This window comes from Triturus cristatus, chromosome 4_1 (genome assembly GCF_964204655.1).
Source record: "Triturus cristatus chromosome 4_1, aTriCri1.1, whole genome shotgun sequence".
Lineage (NCBI taxonomy): Eukaryota > Metazoa > Chordata > Amphibia > Caudata > Salamandridae > Triturus > Triturus cristatus.
The window spans coordinates 1,118,917,373-1,118,943,471 of record NC_140585.1 but is presented as its reverse complement, the minus strand read 5'-3'; the positions used below and the strand labels follow the sequence as shown (position 1 = coordinate 1,118,943,471).

General features: G+C 47.4%; 1 protein-coding gene across 1 annotated transcript in view; it reads left to right on the top strand.

Moving 5' to 3' along the window:
• Positions 1 to 26,099, top strand: part of RINT1 (RAD50 interactor 1) — a 132,454-nt gene that overhangs the window by 60,506 nt on the left and 45,849 nt on the right. The window contains exons 7-8 of the mRNA XM_085654145.1: positions 4,849 to 4,959; positions 19,704 to 19,929. Of these exons, the coding sequence (XP_085510271.1) occupies positions 4,849 to 4,959; positions 19,704 to 19,929 (337 nt within the window). The remainder of the gene's footprint in view (positions 1 to 4,848; positions 4,960 to 19,703; positions 19,930 to 26,099) is intronic.

The following is a 26,099-nucleotide window of genomic DNA, read 5'->3' as shown; positions in this document are numbered from 1 at the left end:
TCTCCAAGCGCGCCTTCAGCAAGGCGGTACTACCTCCTCCCCCGGTGCAGTCCGGTGGAGATCGCCACAATCCAGGGATCGTCCCTCGGCAGGCTCGGCCACCGCAAGACTCCACTCGCCCCCCCGGGCGTCACAGAGAAAGTCTCCTCACAGCTGCCACTTAAGTCAGGCAGGGGGTGCCCCTCAGCAAGCGCAAGCTCCGCTCACCTCTCCGCTGTGCAGCTCCACCATACGAGGGCCACCCAGGGTATCTGCTCCGCAGAGGGGGCCCAGCCCCGGCGCCCCCAAGGCAGTGTGCAGGTGTCCGGTGTAAGATTAAGGCGCTGGGCAGAAGGTTCTCAGCAGTTATAGAGGTGGAGGGTAAAGGCACGCTCCACTTCCGATGTTCTCCGCTTCCCTGGGCCAGAGGGGGGAGGGGCCGCCCGCCCACTCGATGCTCAAATCGGCCAGTCCACTAATCGAGGTCCCGGCTTTCAAGGGCTGAAGGCTGCCGGCGCCGGCACGCTTTTCTTCAGTCTTGGCCGGCCGATTTTTACCGGAGTTGTAGCCGCGAGCTCCGCTTCAGCTCCGGTTTCTATTTCGGGCACCAGGAAGATCGGATGTATGAGTCGGATAGACATGGGGGAAAGGGGGCCTCGGAGAGACGCTAGGCAGCGGCCATATTGTCTCGCCGCGAGACCACGCCTTGTATAGATTCTTATTGCCCAATGTAAGAAATTGGGGTGTTAGAGAAGAGGGATTGGTACCCACTCAGAAAATAACCTCAATCCTTGTTAGGGTGAATCACTGAAGTCAGTAAATTGTCCCATGCTCAACCCCCTTGTAGCTATGACACAGAGCAGGCAGCTTAACTGTTTTAGTACTTCATAATTACTTTACAATAAAGTTAAAAGGCAAAACGGTAAAAATCCCCAAATAATGTAGGAAAATAGAGTAAACTTTAATGAACAACATGACGCGAAAATGACAAAAATCCAAAAAGGGAAAACGAAGATCAGATTTACTTTAAAGATGTAAGGGACAATAGCTCCAAAAGCACAAAGTTCCAATGACAGTCAGGGGTCACAGTAGAGCAGGACTTAGGTGCAATTTGATGCTGACCACGATGGAGCGTATGTCAAATGCCCTTACAAGGTTTCTCCTGATTAAAGGTTTTACCTTCTGACTTTAGTCATTTAAGACCCTATCTACCAGTGGAGTACACTTCTCAAGCGCTCCAAGACCTCAGAGGAGACACGTAGAGACTCACAGGGTGGCTGGCAGAGGCCAGCAGGAGAGTCTAGTCCAGGAGCCAGTGGTTAGCTGGACAGTTGCAGGAAAAGGCCTCTTGTAACTTGTTTTTTTCCCTGTAGCTTTAACAGGAGGTTAGTCTTATGACCCTTGGGTCCACATCTTTTTCCTAGGTACAAGAGAGAGAGAGCAGGTTCAGTACTCTAGGGCTCTTCTCAGATTGCAGACAGCAGGTTCAGTCCTCTTCTGATCTTCCTCAGGTCCGGGTGTGCTCTAAAGAGGGTGCCTAGAGATGCCATGTTTATGTGTGGTATGAACTAGTGGGTGAGAGTGACCCCTAGAATGCCCTAGACAATGGGATAAAGGTTCCCGGGGCTACCTTCCCAATTTGGACATTTTCAAGATGGTTGAAATCTGCTATAAGCTAAAAAATAAAGTTGTTACAAAAAACAAAATAGCTGAAGCCTTCGGCCACACTCCGCTTGGGCTCTCCAAGCTGGTTGTATGTGTAGGGAGTATACTATGGTAATCCTAGTGTCCTCTCACATCTAATATTAAATTCCACTTTGAGGCAAGTCTTGTACCTACAACAACCTGAAAGACAGAAGTCTGGTAGAACAAGGCTGAGTTTACGGCAACCAGACAATGGATACACACAAATTATTCTGACATCCTGTTTCCCTACTTTGACATGCACCCCAAATGTTCTATGTAAACTCTTAAGCTTCAATGGGGTACCCCTGTTTTCCTCAGAACCTGGGTATCATGTAGTACATAGACAAATATGGTTCTGTCAGATAAAATTTGTCATCAATTATCAAGATTATTGGTTGCACTGATACTCATGAATCATGAAGCAAATACATATGTGAAAACGCATCACAAAACATGTAGGCCCAAACATCACAGCATTACATTGTTACATGTCCTAATTTTCAATATCATGCACCCTGCTTTATGGGTAATAAGGCCTACTTAGTGACTTATTCATGTTTAATAGGAAGGTTTAGGTCTGTCAATAAGGGTTATTTTGACAGGTCGGATTTTCAGTTTTAAACTGCACAGCCAGGCTACAATGTTAGTCCTGCACTATGTTTGCCTTGTCACTGTAGTTGGTACAAAATTACAGAAAATTATGCCAATTGGGGGATCTGCACATTACCACTGGTTAGCAGGAGTAAAGTGCAAAGAGGTCTGCAACCAGCAAAATTAAGATTCAGCAACAAGGCAAACATCTAGGGTGACACTGCAGAAATGCCACATTTCCAATACTCCATTTATCTGCCACATTCCCTTCTTTGTGTGTTCAGAATAAAATTTCAAAATCATTTTCATGGAATGTTGTGCCTCTAACAGTACCTCTAACTGAGTGTGGGCACCTATACTCCATCCTCCCTTCATAAACACATTTGAAACCTCTTCCCTGGAGGGGAGGGGCCAGGGCACACAAAGGAGGCAATTTAGGAGCGAAAGCGCATGCTTTTCATGCTGTTATATATTTTATTGCACATGTCACCAAAAAGACTGCAAACCTGTGCCCAAAAAGATTGAGTTGATAGACCTATAATCTGCTCTGTAAACCACATGTACCAAAATCGGTAGTGTTCAGTGAAGGTCCATGAGGGTCAGGTCCATATTGACGTTTCATTGCAACCAATGACTCTGTAATTGTATTCCTTAGATGGATCACTTGTACATCTATTTTATGTAGTTATCCTCAATATCTGACATTGATCTATGTCTATACTGGTCACCCCTGTTTTAAGTCCATCTCTGAGAACCCGAATCCAAAGACATTCTGTAATGCAAGAAAACAAGTTGAAGAGTTTTTTTAAAGCCATAATGTGGGAATTCTTGAGCGAAAGGTTATAAAATGAGCTGTTAATACTTTCACCCTCGCCGCCATCATCGGACAGCATGGGCTGAGCATCGTATCCTACGCTGTTGACACACAGCTCATCCTCTCACTCACGAAGAGCCCCGAAGACACCAAACTCTGCTTCCAGGAAGGAATGAAGAACGTGGCAGCCTGGATGAAGGACAGGCGCTTGAAGCTCAACTCGGAGAAGACCGAGGTCCTCATCCTCGGACCCTGCTATTCCTCCTGGGACAACACCTGGTGGCCCTCCGCCCTTTGGAATCCACCCACCCCTACAGACCACGCACAAAACCTCAACATCATCCTCAACTCCTCCCTCTCCATGAACCGCCAGAGCAACGCCGTCGCTTCCACTAGTTGCAACTGCCTGCGCATCCTCTGTAAGACCTTCAAATCGATTTCCCCCCCCCCCCCACCCCCCCCTGACTGCAGAAAGACAGTCACCCACGCGCTCATAACCAGCAGACTAGATTACGGCAATGCCCTATACACCGGAATCAACAGAATTCTTCTACACAAACTCCAAACCATCCAGAACGCCGCAGCCAGACTTGTCCTCGGGACACCGCACCACGAACACATGACCCAACACCTACGAGACCTCCACTGGCTCCCCGTCGAGAAGAGGGTCACCTTCAAACTCCTCACCCACACCTACAAATCCCTCAACAACATCGAACCAAAATACCTCAACGAGAGAGTATCCTTCCACGTACCCAAGAGGAACCTACGCTCTGCCGACCTCGCCCTGGCAGAGGTCCCTCGCATCCGCAGAAACAGAACAGGCGGGAGAGCCTTCTCCTACATCACAGACAAGACCTGGAACGAGCTTCCTGTGAACATCAGACGCTCACCGACCCTGCGCATTTTCAGGAAGGACCTTAAGACCTGGCTTTTCGACTGATCCGGAGCTGCTCGGCCCCTCCCCGCGCCTTGAGACCCTCGCGGGTGAGTAGCACGCTTACAAACCCCTGATTGATTGATTGATTGATTGATTGATTGATTGATTGATTGATTGATTTGCTTGCCAGTGGTGTACCTAACTGCTTGCTATAACATTCTTATTTTCCTTTGGAATTGCTGGATACAGTTGCGGATCAAATTTGCTGCTGAGTAGAGGACACACTTGGATACAGCATCACAAGAAGAGCAAGACTATAACTTCTACATGATGCTATTGCCTGCATCAACGTCCTCCAGCACAAAGTAATGTGATGATCTCATCTCTGCTTGAGATGAGCTAAGTATATTTGGCTACCTGCAGACAAGCTGCTGACCGCATTTATTAATGGTGGCTAGCAAACATGTCATCCTTGTCTCTATGCAGTGTCTGAATGACCAGAAATGGTTTTTCCAGTATCTTTAGCAACCTTTTCAATGCTTTGCAATATAGGTACCCAAGTGGAAGATTATGGTCTATGGAATGCAACTGCCTTAATATTTCATTCACACTAATTTAAATTTAACATTATTATTCTGTCTTTGCCTGGTTGTTCAGTAACTATTTGTGCTTGGAGAGCTCTGAGGCAATTTGGTACTAAATCTCTGAAAGGCAACGAGGTCATGCTTTACCCTGGAGAGCAGAATTGGGTGCCTTCTGCCCCATGGATTTTTTTAATTTTGGTTTTAAAAATTGTACTTTCTTACCAAACAAAAAATGTACACCCTATTAACATTTTATAATGACACTGTCTTCTGTAGATTTCTGTACATATGTTTGTTTGTGTTATTTGTTTTAGCCAGAGTGGTACCTGACACAGATACTCATGTGGATCAAAAACCATTCAAAGTTCCTGGATGAGAGAATACAACCTGTACTGGACAAGGCTGGATCAACAGTAAATGCTAGGGTAATGTCTTTAATGGCAATTATGTAAGTTAATTGGATTTCAAAATTGTAGGCAACAGTGTCGGCTGGTGGAGGGTAAAGGTGGGGGGCACTGAATGAGTGAGCAAGCACATCTGAAATGAAGGAGGGTGTTGCAGGGTTTATCTTATTCCAAACTGTACGATTCCATGCAGGAGAGAGGAGCACTTCGTTAGCACACAAGTGAGAAAAGCAGTTCCTCTTTATCATACCACTGCAGGCTGCATGTGTTCTCCACCCCTTGAGGCTAGTCTTCCAGGGCCGGAACTAGCTGTCGGATTTCTCCCCCAACACAACCCCTCAACACCACCCATCACCACGTTCACATTGAAAGCCATCCATGCCAGAAGCTCTGCTGGCTCCACCTCGGCCACTACAATAGCGCCCCATGGTAGACCTATACAGAGCTGCTAAATCAAGCCAAGCCCATCCGTCATGATGTCACTGCACTGGCTTGGACCTTGCGGGCGAGTGAACCCTTGACCGGCACATGTGCAGAAGTATCTACTCCATCACCCCTCCCTCCCTCTAAACAAGCACAGTCTCGGCTGATTTACTGTGAGCAACATGCTGCCCTTAGCCTTGACCTGCTCGGAGTGCTACTTAGCCTCCATGAATGGGAGGGCAACGCCCCCTACTCGCCTCAATAGCAGCCGCCATGGTTGGCAAGGTGTGAATCTCTTGAGACCTTTATCTAGCCTTTGAGATAGAGATGTTGAAGTAACAGAATGCTTGGTCTGCGGTCATTTGAAAGCTGGGACTGGTTATTGAGTTTCAAATGAAAGCGGGTTAAGATTTATTAGCGGAAAATTTAGGATATGCTTATAGTGCCTGTTGTATGTTTCAAGTTCAGTTTCTCGTATTTACTGTTCATACTCCTGTTATGCATTTGGAACATTTTGAGGGAGCTTGATTTTGTGATAATGAGAGTTCTGATAATGTGGAGATGTGGGAGCTATTGGAACACTATGCTGTATCTTGTTGCATTCTGTTTTTCTCACAAGACTGAGGTGGGCCATGCCCAACCTGGGTGAGAAAGAAGACGGAAGTACCTGATGGATGAGAGTGGGCTGGGATTTATAAAACAGATGCCTGGGGGAAGAGAGTAACGTGATGTTTGATAGATGTGAGACACCGTCAAAATAAGAGAGGAGCAAGGCACAAAATATATGAGGAAGTGAGCAAGGTGCACAATAGATGAGAGAGGTCCTTGGCTGGAGATGAATGAGTAAATGACTCTCGGACTCTGTTTTGTGTGGTGAATTTCTTGAAGATGGCCTTGAAAATAAGGAAAACAAGAGGGGTTTGCTGAAGCAAAAATTAGTGCTGTATTTGATGTATATCAGCATGGATTTTAATGAAATTTTTTATTTTTTTATTGCTATGTGCTTTTATGGTGTTTTCTAGATGCCGAATAAAGATTTTTGATTGATTGATTGAGTGGGAGGAGTGAGGAGATGAAGATATACATCAAATGAGAGAGGGGGTGAGTCACAGAGCCGATGATGGATGAGAAAGAGGAGAAAGTCGCCATTTGAATAGGAGAATTCGGCGCAGCATAAGTCAAATGAAAAAGGGGAGAGATTTAGGAGGGGAATGAGGTGCAACTCAGAGAAGGTAGTATTAAAAGGGACAGGCTTCATGAATGAGAAACGAGATGGATACATGATCGATGAGACTGGTGTCTGCAGTACAAAACCGATGAGAAAAGAAACTGAGGTGTAAGTGTACACAAGACAGAATAAAGACAGTAGAGAAGTGCAAGACTGATAAGACTAATATGTCGGAGGACTAAGGCTTTTTAGAGAAAGAGAGGAGACCAAGGCACAAGACAATTGAGAGACAGAGCAGTTGGACAAGCTGAATGAGGGAAGGTGTCAAGTCACACTCAAATAAGTGGAGGGAGACTCAAGTCAGAGAGGAGTGAGGTGATTGCCATATGAGAGAGGGGAACAAAAAAAAGAGTGATGAGAAAGTGAAGCAAGGTGTAAGATGTAAAAGAGCAGGTCAAGGTACAGAATGGTGAGGTTAGTACAATATGGTCAAGACAGGTTGTCTAACCAAAAGTGAATGACAAACCGGAATGAGGCATAAAACAGATCAGAAAGGAGGGTTGGCAGAAGCTGGGTGAAAGAATGAGAGAGGGGTGTATGGTAATCTAGGTGAGAGATTAGCTTGAAATGAGGTACAAGAGTGGTTAAAGAGATACCATACTTTGCATATGACATACATAACGGGTCCGGGGCTGGTTCGTATAGGGCGGGCGGAAAGCAGGGAGTGTAGACGGGGGTGCGGGGAACTGGGGACCTTTTTCCATACCCTTTGGGAGTGCCGGCGGATAGCAGAGTATTGGCGAGGTGTGCACCGCGTAATGCGGGCTGTGCTGGGGGTTGACACCCACCCAGAGGCGCGTAGGTGCCTGCTCAATGTCTGGGAGCCTACGGACCTCAACGTGTGCACTACACAGTGGGCTACGCTGGCGTTTATGATAGCGAAGCGTAACATCGCGCAATTATGGGGAGCGGGACAGCCACCCGGTCTGGGGAAATGGAAGGAAGATTTAGACTGGTGCATGTGGAGGGAAAAGGCGGTGTTTGTGGCCAGGGGTTGTCCTGGAAAGTGGAGTAAAGTGTGGGGATCTTGGAACCACTACAGAGGTGATGTGTGTCCCCCACCAAGCAGACTAGCCGCGGATGAGGCTCATGTAACCCCCTAATTACCATGTAACTCCGTTGGAAATATGTATTGAGATGTAAACTTTGTGGCCGATTGTAACTGACTACGCCTGCCAATGAATATATGCTGTCTGGTTGTCGAATTGGTTTAATAAAAAAAGAATAAAAAAAAAAAAAAGAGATACCATACTGACGAGCGAAGGGGTTGACAGATGAGGGAGAAACAAGATGGACTGGAGATGGTACCAAGACACAAGATGAATTAAAAAGCAAAACAAGACATGTTCTGAATGAGAGAGAGGACTAAGTTCCAAGAAGGATAAGACAAGGGTTCAATGCATACAAAGGATGAAAAGAGGGCCAATGCAAAAGACTGATGTGAGGGTGCCATAGAACAGAGTGGATAAAAAAGGTGACCAAGGTACAATGCTGATGATTTAAGGGACCTGGAAACAAGATTGCTTAGAGCAACGATCAAGGCACATGATAGATGAGCGAACAGGGTGACAGGGGATTGAGACACTAAACAGATGGGCATTGAAACAAAATTGCACAGTACAGAAGAGAAAGCGGAGTGAAACAGTCAACATAAGTGAAGTGCAATTTTGATGAGCGAGGAGAACAGGGTAATATGAATATGAGAGGGTGCAACACACAAGATAGATGAGAGCACCGCAGGGGGACAATCTTTATGAGAAAGAGGAACATAGCTCAGTTTGTACGAGAAAAGAAGCCAAAGAATAAAACTGATCAGAATGAAGACCTGAGTTCAAGACAGATAAGAGATGGGATGAGGCACAAAACAGAGGAGAGAGGAATGTCAGCCATAAGACAGATGAGGGAGACTGCGTCACAGGGTGGTAGCCACATCTTTAACTCACAGTCAGAACAGTGATGCACCTCCTGGGAATGAAGGCCTCTTGTATATCCATAGTTCCCCTTGCCAGGCTTCAAATGCGTCTACTGCAGGAGCATTTCTTTGTAATGGTCACAGAGGGAGGCTTACCAGGAAGCCCTAGTGCTGATACAGGTCAACACCCATTGCTCTCTGCAGTGGTGGAACAGTAATTACCTGTTTCAGGTCAGGGCCCTTATGGACCCCATTCCACGAGTCATCATCACTTCAGGCTCCTCACTTACCAGGTGGGGAAATCTCCAAGACATCACAGTCCTGGGTACGTGGTCACCACACTAACTACATCTCCACCTAGAACCTCTAGTCTTGCAGCCAGCCCTCAGAGCATTCTTTCAGGACATTCAGGGCAAAGTAGTACTGATAAGAACGGACAACTTCCGGCTGTGTGCTATCTCCACAAGCAAGGCAGCATGCACTCCCCGCAGTATCAACACTGGCGCAGTGCGTTTGGCATAGGATGAGTCACCACGGATACACTTCCTTGCCAAGTACATCAGCATAGTGAATGACAACTTTGCAGTCTTGTTCAGCGGGAGGCATCAACAAGTACATGAGTGGAAACTCCACCTGCAAATCCTACTTCTGCAGTTGGTTGTCTCCAAGGTAGACCTGTTCGGCACTCTAGAAAATGCAAAATGCGAAAACGTTGCCTTCACGTTTCCACACCCTCAGTCCAGTGACCATGCTATATGGTTGAACTGGTCAGGGATTTTTGTCTATGCTTTTCCTTCTCTCCCACGTCTCCCATACGTGGTCAGGAAGCTTCTGCAAACATCTCACACCCTCACTCTCATGGCTCCCTCCTGGGCCATACTGCCCATGTTCTCAATACTCCTCAAAAATCTCCCCAACAGGCCATATCTCACAGAGAACCATGGCAGAGTCAGGCACCCAGACCCCAGGCAGCTCAACCTAGAAATATGGCTCCTGAAATCGTAGAGTTTGGGTATCTCAATCTACCCTAGGAAAGCATGGATATCATACAAAGAATGCAGACCCACTATGTGCTTGTTATTCTGCAAAGTAGAAAAGATAAGTCCATTATTGCATTTCAAAACGCCTAGACCCAGGAAAGCCTGCAGTCAAGGACATTGTCTGTTATCTCCTTCACCTACATAAGTCAGGCCTTGCCTACAGCTCTGTATCACTTGTCTTGGCCGCTATTGCAGCATACATGCAGAATAGAGAACATTCACTATTCAGAATCCTAGTCATCTAGTCTTTTATGGAACAACTCAAAAGAGTCATCGCACCAATAGTTCCACCTGCCCCGGTCTGGGACCTTAATGTGGCCCTCACTAGGCATATGGGTCCTCCCTTTGAACCAATGCACTTGTGCCCCCTACAATTCTTTTAATGGAAGATTGCATGCCTGGTTGCTATTATTTCCGTAAGGGTCATTAGGAATAAACAGGCCCTCACTTCCAAGTGCACAATGATAGGGTTGTTCTCATGACTAATTCCCAAGTTTCAACCCAAAGTAGTATCTCCTTTTCACCTAAATTAAACTGAAGAGCTCCCAGTCTTCTTCCCTCAGGCAGACTTGGTAGTTCAAAGGGCTTTACACACTTGATGTTAAACGCGCCATCATGAACTACATTGATAGGACCAAACCGTTTGCTAAACCTCACAAGGGCTGTCCTATATTAAAAGCAGGGATAGCCAGGTGAATTGCTAATTGCATCCTGACATGCTATCTCAAAACCAAGAGACCCTTACCTGCCCCACCAAGGCCACATACCACTGAAACAAGGGATCCACTATAGCTTTACTTTAGAATATCCCTGTAGCTGACATTTGTAAGGCATATACATGGTGAACTCCGCACACCTTTACCAAACACTATTGTGTAGACATGCTAGCAGTCCAACAACCTAGGACTGGCTAAACATCTGCAATAGCCACTGGCTGACCCCTGCTTGTGGCAGTACTGCTTTACGGTCTATGCAGAGCAGGTGTACCTACAGCCACACGTACTGCGAACGGAATGTGTTACTTACCCTGTAAGCATGTGTACGTAGGGTGTAGTGCTGTAGATTCACATGCACCCACCTGCCTCTCTGGGAACCACTGGTTGTTTCATATAATTTCTCACCATTAACTCCTGATTCCTTGTACACAAGATCATGCATGATCACCATATTTCTTATATTTACTGCTCCATCTGTACACTCACCAGCTGTGCAAAAACAAATTTCACAGTGCCTTTGTGCATTATTAACTAATAGAGCAGTTACACTTAGTCCTGGTATCCTTGGCATGTTTTTTTTTTAAATAACAGATTGTATTGGTTATTAATAAAGATGCATGGCCCGCAAAATACGTACAGGATGTTGGAATGAGTACACCCAAAAACAACAAAATAACTTGCACAGTGACTCCCACCCATCCTACAGATACCACATGACATCACGCATGCCCCTCAACAGATTAAGTATTAGTCACATACATCATTCCCTTGTCTTGCGGCTCCATATTCCCGATAGTCCTCCTTCAGAAGGGAATCAGCAGAGCGAACTGGATCCAAAATCATTTCCCTTTAGTTGGCTCAGATTTTAGGGTGTTTTGGGGGCACCCCCATGCCTAGTACACTGCAATCTCTAGCCTCATAGAGCGATCCATCCCCTTTTTCCACACCCCAAGGGATGGTGAAACATCAGCTCTCCATGTATATCTGTATCTCTTTTTTCCAGGGTGAGACCCAGGAACAAAAACAGTCATTTATATCTATTCTCCCTATTCCAACAATACTATGAAGAAGAATCAACTTTGGGTCTAGTTGAATTGTCCAAAAGAGGTCCTCTCCCCGGCAGGACATCACACCTTGCCAAAAACCATCTAGCACTACACAGCTCCACACTGTATGGATGAAAGTACCTTCATCAGCCTTACAGCGGAGGCAGACCGGGGAATCTATCACTCCCATGCGCCACAAGCAATGTCAAGTGTAATAAGCTCTGTGAAGATATTGTAATTGGATCAGCCGGAGGAGGACTGAAATCACAGCATCTCGGTGTGCTCCCAGGGCTTCCGTCCAATTGTTGTTATACAGTGTGTCAATATCGGCCTCCCAGGCCTCTCTGAGCGCAGGTAGTGTGTTTGAACTGTTTGTACCCAGTGACTGGTACATCTTCGCTAGTTTGTGAGCACCCAGATCCCCCAGGAAGAGTGCTAACCTTCCCGCAGATTAAATTCTGGAATACCAGAAGGTCCTTGATGTAGGGAGTAAGAGCGTGACGGAGTTGCCAGTAACAATGGAATTGGCTGCGAGGCAATTGGTATTCGTTTTGCATCTCTTAAAATGATTTCAAGATTGTGCCCCGCATCACATCTCCAAGGGTGGAGATTCCAATAATATCCCACATCCCAAAGCCCTCTAGTTGGGTCATTTGTTTGAGCACGGTGTCTTACCACAGTGGTGTCCACTCAGTCATTTCTCGGCACCATCCCTTCCGCCACAGGGATTGTGTCCACATGGTTAGGACCACCCATGTTGTCAGTTGAAGGCATCCTACCCTCCTCCCATCATATAAATATTCTAGCAGGGAGTTGGCACTCACCGCCCATTTCTCAACTGCATATTCTGGGTCACTTTGCTGGTCATACCACCAATCGATGATCAAAAGATGAGAAGCAGAGTAATATGAGTATACATCGGCAGGTAGTGATACAGCCACAATATGTGGATTGGAAGCATGTTCTAAGGGTGATGCCAGCTCCCCCCCCTCCTCCTCCCCAATAAGAACCCACCAAGAATGACAGTAATCTGTCTGAACCCAGACTGTGGGATAGCATAGGGGTAATTCCGCAACAGTTGATACTGCAATCGGGGCAAGGAAACTATCTTGAAGATTGCCAACCTGCCCGTCCGTGACAGCGGCAGAAGCGACCAGACCCACACCTCCTCCTTTACCCTCGCTAGTGCTGACGCCAGGTTATGGGATCACAATGCAGTGTTCGGGGAGATATACACTCCCAAATATTGAAAGCCACCATCAGCTAACTTAAACCCGATTGCCCTCTCCACAGTCTCTACATGGCCATTCACAGGAAACACTACGAATTTCGAGGCATTCATATAAAGCCCAGAGGTTTTGCTGAAGATATGCATGATTTGTAGAATGTGCTGCCCTGTGGTCTCTGAGTCAGTAAGGATGAATAGAACGTCATCCGCATAGAAGGCAATCCTATCAGACAAGTCTGCAGACCACTCGGCGCCCCTCACCTGGGCATCCATCCTGACCCACACGGCCAACGACTCCATGGTCAATGCAAATAATAATGGGTGGAGCAGGCATCCCTGCCTCGTGCCCCTACGGATCAAGAATGGATCACAAACTGCACCTGCAATCCTTACCGTTGCTGACAAGTTAGTATGTAATAGTCGGTCAAAAGGAATCTGGGACCTAGATTCAGTCTCCGCAGAAGGATAAATTGATAATCCAGCCGACGGAGTTAAATGCTTTGTCTACATCTGCCAGAAGCACCGCTGCCATCTCCCCAGGCGATATGTGAGAGCTAAAGTGTTGTAGGCTCATCTAATGTTGTGACATGTGGCCCGGTATGGTATGAAGCCCGCCTGGTCAGGGTGAACAAGGCCCGGCATATATTTCACCGCCTGTTGGCCAATGTTTTGGCAAGTAGTTTCTCATCCATATTTAGGAGGGAAATTGGGAGATGTGAAGAGTATTCCTCCGGTGGGCAGCCCAGCTTAGGGAAGACCATGAGTTCCGCATGCTGCCAGTCCGGTGGGAGCGTTGCTCCCTCAACAGCAGAGTGATTCACTCCCAAGTTATGCTTCCCCATGTGAGGCATGAATGCCTTAAAGAATTTGCACAGGAATCCATTAGGACCCGGAGCTTTCCCTGGATGCAACCCCGCCATGGCCAAGGAAAGCTCCTCCTCTGTAATTACCTCCTCCAGTTGAGCCCGGGCAGTATCTGAAAGGGGCCGATGAGGTAGGGCATCTACAAACACAACAATTGGGTTTAGAATCAATGTCTCCTTCTGGGAATACACTTCTTTAAAGTATGCGGCAAAACTCTGGGCCACCTCGCGGTGTTCCAAGAGCAACCGCCCCTGCACATCTCGAAGTACAGGTATAGAGACATTGTGGTGGAAGGCTTGACATACCCAATGGAGCATCTTGCTCGATTTGTTTCCCCATTGAAGTATTTGACTCTGTGCTGCCAGCCAGGCCAGCTTAGCATACTCTAGTAGCAACTGTTGGCACTATTGTTGCTCAAGTCTTAACTGGCGCCGCATAGTACCACTGTCTATTTGACAACCACACGCCTAAAAGATCTGCATGCGCACTTCGAGGCCTATGAAGCCCTGATCTCCAAGTCACCAATCCCCAGCGCAATAGCTGATATCTATCCCCTGAACCGTGAGCTTAAAGGCCTCCCACAGGACTGCTGCAGAAGCGGCCGTGTCAGTATTGAGGGCTAAGTACTCTTCAATGGACAGAGTAATTTGTACTCTGTATGCGGGGTTCTACAACTGCCATGGCAAGAGATGTCAGCGAAGTGTAGGACTACTGGGTCCTACAGGACGTATGAGGGCTACCAGGGAGTGATCAGATAAGCCTCTGGCTAAAATGTCAATGTTAGACATCCTGTGAATAAATGTACTGGGGACCGGAAATTAGTCAATCCTATAGAGTGAGCTATGGAGTAGTATGTGTAAACACTATCGGCAGGGTGATATACTCTCAATGCATCAACCAGACGTAATGCTGACTCCAATGAGCTAAGCCTGGACCTGCCTGCTTCGGCTACTCTACCCTGGGTGCGCCACCTGTCTACCTGGGGGTTCATCACATCGTTCCAATTGCCTCCAATCACTGAGAAGCCCCAGGTAGCTCTCCCCACAAACATACCACAAGGTCTAAAAAGGTTTGCCCTAATTTGGGAGGAGCATAGATACTGCTGAGTGTGAAGGGATTTGCCTTATATGGTGCCCGTAGCTATTGTGTATCTGCCATGACTGTCTATCCACGTTTTGGTGGACTTAAAGGGAATACTACGCTGGATCAATATGCTTATTCCTCTTGCCCCCTTGTGAACCCAGCATGGAATATCTGAGTATAGCCGTATCAGGCGAGGCAGGGGACCTTAGTGCTAAGGAGGTGTGTCTCCTACAATAGTAAGATATCCACACCCATCGTCTCTCGTACTTTGGGACCACTCCACGTTTAACCTTACCAAGAATCCCCCTAACATTCTATGTTATAACACGGAGATGTCCAATGGGGACGGTAGATCCTGTTTCACTCATCAATGGCTATGGGGGATGATCCTGAGCTGCAGCATATGATCTCAGGATTGGGTGTGTAGTGGGTCTGTGCTTTTCAACGTTAAAAAACATACAACAACCCAACGCCTTCCTCCACCCCATACTTCAACAAGAACCTATTGCAGGAGGTGTCAAAGCCCCAACAGGGGGTGCCAAGTGAACACACCCATGGATCCCCATTCCCAACTGGAACACACCATTCGAAATAATTAGATGTTTACCTCCATGGTTCTCACTTATATTTACTGTGTTTCACACTACTAAACATGCAAAAGTTACCAGACACTCAAATGTTACCAGAGTGACAGTATAATGCAAACATTTGCAGATGAGTAGGGGCCTCAGGGGGCAGCCAAGTTTAGGCTAGGATTCTTCATCTCGTCAGGAATTCCGCCAGGAGAACCTGAATCTTTTATGCCATTTCACTGTGGACTTTGTGGGGCAATTCCCTCTATTGCCTTGTGACGAGTCCGAGTCCATGCGAGGCAGGGTGTGGGGTTTTAGTGTCACTGGCCTATCTGTCCAGTTGAAGACTTCCTTGCTAGTATTAGAAGCATATATTGTATCTTTAAGTCTCGCAGGCATTCCGAATGATTGATGCTGCTGTTGCACCTTTTTTGTATAGTGGGGGAATATCCTGATGTCATGGGATTGGTAGATGATTTTATCCTGACTCCGTGCATGCTTAAGGATTACATCTCTGTCTGTATAATTTAGAATCCTGGCAATCACCAGTCAAAGACTATCCCTGGGTGGGCGGGGGGGCGGTTTCTTCAGCAGTGCCCTATGGGCTCTCTCTACTATGAAACACGTAGAGAGGGACTCTGCAGGTACAACCAATCATATCCAGGTTGCCAGGAACACTTCCATGAATGTAAATGTGCATTTATATAGCGCACCGCACACCCCCGAAAGGGTCTCTCAAGCGCTGTACACATACCGCTGTGGAACCCTTCCTGGCCTTTCCCTATGAAGTGCCCACTCCTGGGCACCCCCAAGGTGAAGCCAGGCATCCTAGCGCTTTTGGGGCCGTTGTGGAGATTAAGCAAGCTATTGCCCAGAGTTGCAGAGTGGGACCCATGATTAGAATAGGCACCGAGGCGAGAATTATCAGGTCCGGGGAAATTGAGCCCAAGAACCGCCGAGGCGGGAATTGAACCCTGGTCCGGGCCAGACCTCTGCATCAGGGTCTGCCGCTCTAACCATTGAGCCACACTTCTCCACTGTGTTCACGCATCCCTCTGGGACACCAGCGAACCGTAGATTATTGCGGTGGGCACGGTCCTCCGTGTCTTATACTCATGTGGCCAGCTCTTTTGTGACCACTGTGAGTACATTAACTTTTTTATTATAGGGTCACGACTGATTCCTTGACTCTAGACACTCTTGTCTCTGCTTCAGTGATCATCTCTTCTGCTTTCCTAAGATCCTGGTGGAGCAGAGTGATGTTGGAGCCAACCGCCCTGATTTTGGCTTCAAACATATCGCGTGACTGTGTTATGGCTGCCAAAAGTGCTGCATTCTCCGGAACGTCTGTTGCTAACCCACTTGCCATTTGGGCCGCATTCCTAATCTGGGCATATTTGTCCATTGTACTTTGGCAGCAGCTGGGGGTGTTTTGTCTTTCGTCATGATGGATGGTGATTCCTGTAGCACTATCCAGTTCTGTCACCCAGCACCAGCGGTTCACCCGACCCGCCAAACCCCCTATAAGTGAAGGTAAAGGGCAGCAGCAGGTGGTCCCTTTCCACAGTCCCCATCAGGAGGAGAATGAAGGATTCCACAGTGAGCATGGTGGCACTAAAGTAGTCCGGCCGCGCCCCATAGGATGTAATCCTAACTCCCGTGCCCTCTGTGGGGTTCGCCGCGCATGCTCACTACGTGTACATGGGAGGAATATAGGGGCATCAATATCCCACCCTCAGTATTCCAGGTTGGTTTTAGCACAGTGATGCCCAGATCAGATCCCCGAGGCGGGTCCCCCAATGTCTACCAGTATCACAAGTTGTCCCTGTCTCTCCCCGGCCCATGGTCAGCACCCCAGTCTGCCACTCACTTGTCTGTAGGCAGGGAGGAGGATCCAGTCCTGCCTATCTTTGTTGCGGCTCCCTCAACGCTGCCAGGTCAGGGCTCAGCACTCCCGTCCCCCCCCCAGAGAAGGCACAACAGAATTCGGACCAAGAAGAGCACACCACAGGTCCAGTCAAAATCTCACCGGGGCAATGCTCCACCACAGCCCAAGGCAGGAGCACCGAGCTTCCCCCAGAATGCATATCCACCGGGCTAGGGAGGAAGTATACTGGCAGCACTACTTCAGGTCTTCACCAGGCAGGGCTAGGCATTCCACCACCTCATAGCAGCATGAGCAGGGCGACGCACCCGCACCACAACCCAGACAGCGCTGACAACACCCAGGACCTGGGCATATACTCCACCACGCTCCAACTAAGGCTGCACACCTATGCCACCAACGATGTGGGCGGCCCCAGCGCATCACACCACAAGGCCCACAACCAAGGGAGTGACACTTGGGACCCCGATCAGGCCTCCAGCCCCACGCAGCATTCTGTTCCTTGGGTCGCAGGCTCCTTAATCACTACAACGCTGCCCTCACCTCCAGTGCCATGTGGCTGCCCAGCAGTGCACCCGTTCACCTCCGCCCGCCGCAGGGGATAACAGTGGACCCCAACAGCCGTCCAGTGCTCTCTGTCTTTACAACAGCCGTGGATATGTCCGGTACAAAAATTACAATGTAGTGTGGACAGGATTATGGCACAACATGCATTTCTGAGTTGTGAATATTCTGACAGTGAAAAACTGCAGAATTAGTTTTCACTACTGCAAGGCCTATCTCTCCCATAGATTAACATGGGGATTGCCTTAAAACATCTTTTAAGTGTAATTTCCCATTGGGAGCAGATGGAAAATTGGAGTTTGGTGTCTCTGGACTCACAATTTAAAAACACATCTTTTTGGAAAATTGGTTTTTAAATTACAGGTCTGAAAATGCCACTTTTAGAAAGTTGGCATTTTCTTACTTAAAGCATCCTGTGCTTGTGCCTGTCCCTAAATACACGTCTGGGTCAGGGTGACAGCTGGGCTTTGTGCATCCCCTCTTGACAGTCACAGAAAGGGTTTGTGACATTTGCACCATGCTGATGGGCTTTTCTGAGGTAGATTGGGAGGGAGGAGCTGACACTTGCACCTGAATAGGGCTGTGCCTGTCCCCATACAAAGAGCTGCATACTTCCCTGTTGTGCGTCTAAAGGGAAGAAAGGGAGGGCGGGGACCATGTGAGGTTCAAAGGCCTCCTTGATGTCTCCCCAACTGCAAAGACACATTTTGGTATAAGTACTGGACCACTGACGCCCCAATTTAGTTAAATTGGGGTCCTGAGGAGAAACTATAACAAAGAGGAGCTGTGCTGCCAGGAGGGACTACCATTTTTCCACTTGCTTTACTGTGTTGGCCTTCTGCCTGCCGATTGCTGTGCTGCTAGGAGGAACTGCCACTTTGCAACATGCTCTGCTGTGGTGGCCTGCTAAGTCTGCAGTGAGTGAGCATTGACCTTGCGCTCTACAACCTCTGCTGCACCTAAATACTCCAAGAGCTAGTTGTCTTGCCCCCTGTTATGGAGTCTCAGGACCAGAAAAGACTTCTATCCTCCTCTAACTGCAAAACGGATCTACAAAGGTCGAGCAATCTGCTATGTGACCTCAAGCATTATCCCAAGAACGAACGTGCCGAAGCGCCAGTCGAAATCGCCATCCCTGTGAGCCCAGACGCCACAGCGCTGAGAGAAGCCTGAAGGTGTGACCACCGCATTGCCTGGGTGATTCTGGGCTTCCCCCGTGACATAGCAACCAGTCTGCGTCACGTGATCCTGCACTGTGTGCGGACGTCAGCGTTGCCGAGCCTATCCCCTCATCAGGACTGGCTGAAAGAGACTGCCACACCTGGAGTCCTCAGGGTGCCGCTGCAGCCGCTGACCCTGCACAGATGCCACAGGCCCGCCTCCCAGCTAGGAAAGCCTACGTGTTGCGGGGTGCTCACAAAGACAACAATGGCCCAACTGAGAGAGCCCGGTACGGGGGACAGAGGGGCCTAGATCATCGGCTAGGGCCAATCCGCGAACCACCCGCTCCCGAGTGCTCCGCACTCACTCCCTGTTTAAATTTTCAACATAGTGTTGGCACGCCACGGCATGGAAGAGAAATCCCCTGACACACACTAGCGCTGCTAGCACTTGACTTAATACTTTGTTGATGACAACGTGCTACTTCATAAGGAAGTGCCATTTCACTTATTAGACACGAGCTAGCACTGCATGCACTGGATATTGTTTGAACTGACAAAATGCATGCCTTATGAAGGAGTGACTGAATACTGATCCTTATCATTGATTAATTAAGTGAAACCTATTGGATTTGTGTCGTTTTGGTCATATTTCAATGGGATAAAGATTATCTGTTTTTCTGACCTGGTGTGGAGTCGTTTTGTGGTGTTTTCACTGTGTTACTGTAATCCTTGTGATAAGCCTGCCTGCTTTGCCCCAAACTACCAGTGGTTAAGCACAGGTTATCTTAGGTGTGTATCTGACTGCCCCTGACTAGAGTGGTGGATTCTTCCTGGCTTGGGTGCCTAGCCTACTCAACCAGAAACCCTATTTCTAACACACACTATATCTTATGACTCGAAATATAACTTCGAAGAAACATAAGTTGCAAACATCCAAGCTCAACCCTAAATGGCAGGAGTACGCTGTGCATGTGAATTGATTGCACTACAAGCTACAAACTGATGCTTACAGGGTAAGTAACCTAATCTTGTCTTTTTCAGCTGGAATTCTCCCGTGGTTTGGTGATGCTGGTGTTGGAGAAGCTGGCAGCTGACATTCCTTGTCTATTGTATGACGACACACTTTTTTGTCATTTGGTGGATGAGGTGCTGCTCTTCGAAAGAGAACTACACAGTTTGCATGGCTACCTTAGCAGCTTACCGGGCTCTATGCACATCCTGTCAGAGGAAACCTGCTTCCAAAGGTGGATAACAGTTGAAAGGAAATGTAAGAGCTCAGAGCGTTGTTCATTACTTTTTTAACACAGAAGGATAAGTATTGATGATATTGTATATGGGCAAACATCTGCTCATGTGCTTGGTGTCATTTGTTTAGCATTGCCCACAGAATGTTTGTAAACCAGAGGCTTTGACCTAAAGACATTTTGGGATTATTTTGAAAGCTTCCCTGGAAATGCATTCCGCCCATGGCTTACCATTGGCTTTGTGGTTTGTAACTCAAAATTACTTGCTTTCTATTTGATGACTTTGTTTCAGGTTGTCCAGCATGTCTTTGCCCCTCCTGTGACGCATAGCTGTTCCCCATTACTCCATGTATTTGTCTATAATTGCTCGCTTTCTGTAAACAGGCCTTTACATTTTGTTTTAATCTTGTGCATTTGCTGTGCATGTAGAGACTGAGGGCAAATGTCAAGCTGTCTTTTTATGGGAGCTTGGTCTTTACTTTTCTTTCTCTGACTCATTTATGTGATAATTCTGCTGGGTACCCATGTGAGAGGAAATTATGTAGGATGTTGTTTGTTCTAGCATAAAACGAAATGTAAATGTCTGTAAGTGAACTGTGCAAATATTTCAGAATATATCAGAATTAGGAAAGGACAAATGAAGCACATTTTTTGTAATTCTGAAGTGTGATGGGAACAAATATTTTAATATGATCAAAAGAAACCAGTACACTTAGTGATGCCATTTCCACACATCATTTGTACGCTGTATAGTAGTAGCAGTAAAATTGTGTCTGTGCAAATGTAATGGCCATTTCAATTGAAAATGTGTTTTCTGTAATGGCAGTGTGCTTCCACACCATGCGTACTCCACTATACGCAACTCCTCGCCACTCTGCTCTACTCTGTATCCAATCCACTCTGCAACACTCCACTCTAGACACATTAAGACACTCTACTACCCTCTATTCTACGCCACTCCATGACACTCGGCTCTACTCTATGAAACTCCACTCTAAAACACTCCACGACACACTATAATACTCCCCTCTACACTATGACACCCTACTCCCCTCTGTGCCACTCCATTCTACAACGCTCCATGCCACTCCACTCTGCACCACACCACTCAATGCCACTCCACGCCATTCTGTGTTACTCCACACCACTCTAAGCAACTCTAATCTGCTCCACTCCGCTCTACACCACACCACTTTATGCAACTTCACCCTAGGCCACTCTACTCGACTTCATTCTACTCCGCTTTACTCTACAAAATCCCACTCCAATCCACTCTACTCTGTGATACACTACTCCATTCTACTTTATTCCTCTCTATGCATGATACTTCATTCCACCTTACTACACTCTACTTCTCTTCACAACAGGCTACTTCACTCTACTTAGGCCACTTCACTCTACTTAGGCCACTCCACAACACTCTTCAGCACTCTATGCCACTCCAAGCCATTCCACACCACTTTATTCCACTCCACGCTATGCCAATCCACGGTTCGTCACTCCACTCGGACACCATACTCTACACTACACTACATCACACCATGCTACACCACTTTACTCCACTCTCTGCCACTCCACTCTCTGCCACGCCACTCTCTGTCACGCCACTCTCTGCCACGCTACTCTCTGCCACGCCACTCTCTGCCACGCCACTCTCTGCCACGCCACTCTCTGCCACGCCACTCTCTGCCACGCCACTCTCTGCCACGCCACTCTCTGCCACGCCACTCTCTGCCACGCCACTCCACGCCACTCCACCCTACGCCACTCTATTCTACGCCACGCCACTCCACTGCACTCTAGGAGGCGTGGCTGGAAAATTAGGAAAATGAGGAATACTCACTACTACAGGGGGATTAAGGGAGGAGGAAGGAGGGGTTAATGGAGGGTTTTGGATGGGTTTAGGAAAGGATGTGCACCACCCCCATTCCTATTCACAGGCTGCAATTGTAAAGTTACTATAGCCAAAAAGGCCCCAACCAGTAGTACATATAGGCCAGCTTAGAGCTGTAGTAAACCCAGCCCCATATATGGGCAACCACTGGTACTGCAACACTCTCCCATAAGAAATAATGGAGGAAGAGACTTACAATAAAATTTAATTTGACATATTTAAAATAGGTTAAATAATTATAATTTGATGTTTAGAAATGAGCTAAAAATAAAACATTTTTATTTTGACATATTTTGATAAAGTTTTTTTATTTAAAAATCAATGTACCATTATTTTTTATTAAAATCAAATCAAATTGCTTATAATTAATTATATACATAAGTTGTAATAACTATTATTACATAACAAAAATATTTTTTTTACTTGTGGTAGAAATGTTGTTTTTAATTTAATTACCCGTAGGGAGATCTCTGCCTCGCCTCGGTCACTCCTGGCTTTGCATCTTCTGGGTTTGAACTCAGAGTCCAGCAGCATATCCTCAACCAATAGGGAGCTTCTCTGCGGTCCCCGGGTTGGCGAGATGTTAGAGAAAATAAAAAAGGACACAGACATTGCAAATTCTATTGTTGCCCTGTAAACGAGAAGTTCTTTTTGCAAGCAGCAGTCCAGGGGGGGAGCCTAGGCCACTTCCCCAGAATAGCTGCGCTCTTATCAGGGACAGCATCACACCTTCCACTGTCAGGACGGCAAGAGTTGCACCAGGAATGCTTACAGGAGTAACAATAGATGGAAGGGCAGCGGTGGCTTCAGTAAAGGAGTTTCCATCTCTGAGCAGTTACTCAACCCTTTTTCTCACAGTCCAGCCGTCATCTGTCAGCGGGAGCATGCAAGAGATTCTATCTTTATGGGAGGAAATCACATCAGACCACTGGGTTGTAGTGTTGGTACGCCACGTCTACTGCCTAGAACTTACCACATCCCTTCCCAACATCTCGCCCCGCAGACCGTCCTCAAGGAAGAGGTACAAATGCTCCTTCGTGAAGGTGAAAGAGAGAGTGTCTCCTCATCATCCTGGAAAAGGGTTCACTCTCTTTGCTTCCTTATTCCCAAAAAAGGTTGGCTCCGTCCGGCCTATTTTAGACCTCATTCCTTTAAGCTCTAAGTACATCTTGTTGGACCATTTCCATATGACAATACTGCAGGACGTCATCCCTTTGCTCCAACAATGCAATTACATAATTGCTCTTGACCTCACGGTTGCCCACTTTCTCATACCCACCCACCTTGCTCATTGCCTGTATCTTCTCTTTGTTGTAAGTTGACATCACTACCAATTCAAAGTACTTCCTTTTAGGGTCCCCATGTCTCCAAATATGTTCACTAAGTGCCTGGCAGTGGTGGCCACCTGTCTGCAAAGGGGCGTCACTCATGTCTTCCCCTACCTCTACTGATGCCTGATGAAGAGCAGCGACAGGCAGCAATGCCCAGCCCACATTAAAGTGACAACTTCCCTGCTCCACTGCTTGGGATTTACCATAAATGCCACCGAATCTCATCTCCATCCTCACATATCCAACCCTTCTTAGGTTCTGTGCTGAACACTGTTACAGGGAAAGCCTTCCCAAGCCAACATAGGGTATTGGCATTCAAGCAGTTATTTCCCTATTTCAACCCAGTTGCCAGCTCAGAGTCCAAACTATCATAGGCCTTGTAGGGATGGCTTTGTGCATTTATATCGTACCTCACTTCAGGCTCCATAGGTTCCCCCTACAAGAATGCCTCACAAGGGAATGGTCACACTCCGAGGGTTACTGGTTAGATTTAATGTTGGTAAAGGCTAGCACTCACTGCTCTCTGCATTAGTGCAACACAACAAATTGGGGCAGGGCAGGCTTTTCTGAGACGATTCCACAGGTCACCATTACCAACGGCCCGTATTGGGTTACTTACAACTGCTGGTCATTCACCTAAATGTAAAGCCTTCTTCCAGGTCTTTCAAGGAAAGGTAGTAGTCAACAAGACGGACAACATGACCAACATGTACTATCTGAAGAAATAGGGCAGTATGAATTCTCCCAAGCTCCCAGTGTTAGTGCAGGAGATCTGACATTGGGCGAACCACCACAACATACAACTCTTAGCAGAATTTCTACCGGGGGTAGACAGTGACTTTGCAGACTTGCTCAGCTGGATGCTTCACCAAGTTCACAAGTAGTAACTCGAAGCATCCTGCATATAGACCTGTTCGCCATCCACACCCATAGCCCCATGGCAATGAACAATGGATGAACTGGTCCGGGATCTTTGCATATTCTTTTCCATCTCTCCTACTCCTCCCATCGTGGTGAGGAATATGAGTCAAGAATTTCAGATTCTAATGCTGGTGGCTCCCATGTGGGCTAGGCAGTCCTGATCTTCTCAGACAGGACCTTCTAACACTGAGACAAGGTCCAATCAGATTCGAGACCCCAGGCGGCTCAACCTTGTAATCTGGCACCTGAGGTCCTAGAAATTGTCTCCCTGAATGTCCCCCGCAAAGGCAGAACTATTCTGCCTTAAGTGCGTAGGTCCACTACCACTACACAGACCTGTTATGTGGCAAAGTGGAAGAGGTTTCCCACTGCTGCATTCCCAAAAACATGGACCCCCTAAAGGCTAATGTCCAGGACATCCTCTGTTTGTCTACACCTAGCTGACATAGCACCTCACATGTGAAATAGAGAACAATCAGCCCACATTAGGATCCCTGAAGTCAAGGCTTTCATTGAGAGTCTTAAGAGGGTCATACCTCCCAGAATACCTCATGTGGAACCTTAATGTAGTTCTTGCAAGGCTCATCTGGCCACTCTTTTAACTTTTCTCACTCAATTCCAGCCCACCCCAGTATCCATGGGGGTTCCACAAGGGTCCGCCTTAGCCCCCATACTATTTAACTTATTCTTGGAACCACTGGCTAATGCACTAAACTCAATGAACATTCTCTTCCATATGTACGCAGATGACACGCAACTCTTCCTGAAAATCTCCTCCCCGGAAAATCTTATATCACTCAACATTACCTTCATGAATACTCAAAACTGGCTAACCGAGAACCACCTCCTACTCAACACCTCCAAAATCGAATTTCTTGAAGAGGTGTGGCGCAGCGGCCAGGGCAACTGACGCCAGAACCCGGAGGCTCACGGTTCGATCCCCGGTGGCTGATCAGCCCAGCACCATGTGACTCTGGGCAATAGCTTGCTTAATCTTCCCAAGGCCCCCAGCACCTTGACACCTTCGGGTAATTGTTCGTGCTTTACAAATACTGGACATTTCTCCTCCGAATCATACCCCCAAGTAAGACTGCTCCCCCCCCCCTCATTATCGATTCTGCTAAATCTCTCGGAATCACCCTGGACAAACATTTAACTATGAAGAATCATATTGGCCAGGTGTGCATGGGAGCGAATCACCAGATGAGATTACTCCGGAATCAGAGAGGGATCGCCATGGCTTTCTTAAGGAACATCCTGTTAGCTGACATCTGCAAAGTAGCCACCTGGTCAGCACCATACACATTTAACAAGTGCTACTGCGTAGACATCTTAGCCTGGCAGTAGGCTATAATTGACCACCCATTTTAAAGGACTTCGTTCCAGGCATCTGTATCATTTATTAGCTAGCCACTGCTTATGGATCATACTGCTTTACAGTTGATGCAGAGCATGTATATCTGATAGAGACTTCTAACCACATATTCGTCAACTTCGAATATCCCTCAGGCGTCAGACTGGATCCAGAAAATCTTGATCTTCAGCTTTGCACACCGGTAGGTGGCGTTGATTGGCTCTGCGCTGACACCATCCACATCGGAAGTGACACCTCGTTGCCTTCATAAGTGCCACCTGTCATGCCTTCATAAGCACCACACTGACATCTGTTAACGCCAACAGCACAGATCTGGAGAGCTATCTAAGACACTTTTTGGGCAACGGTTTCGACCTTTTGTGGATCCCTGCATTTTTTAGCTGCTTCCAGTGTGCTAGGGGCATGTCTCCTCTGAAACTCTCTGTTTCCAAGCCTGGTGGGGTTTGTCACTGTGAGATTTGGTCTCTGATCCCCACCTGGTCTGTCTGTGGTGCCTGGGGTCTGGGCATGATCACAAGGCCTACGCCAAGTGCAAGTCCATGCACCCGAAAGCGATCCGTGAGTGAGCCTTCAAGCTCTTGGCGGCGCTGCAGAAGAAGGCTTCGTGTTATCTCGTTCCTGTGGACTCTTTTGAGACCGCCCAGGAGTCATTCCCCCCAACGGTCGTCCTCA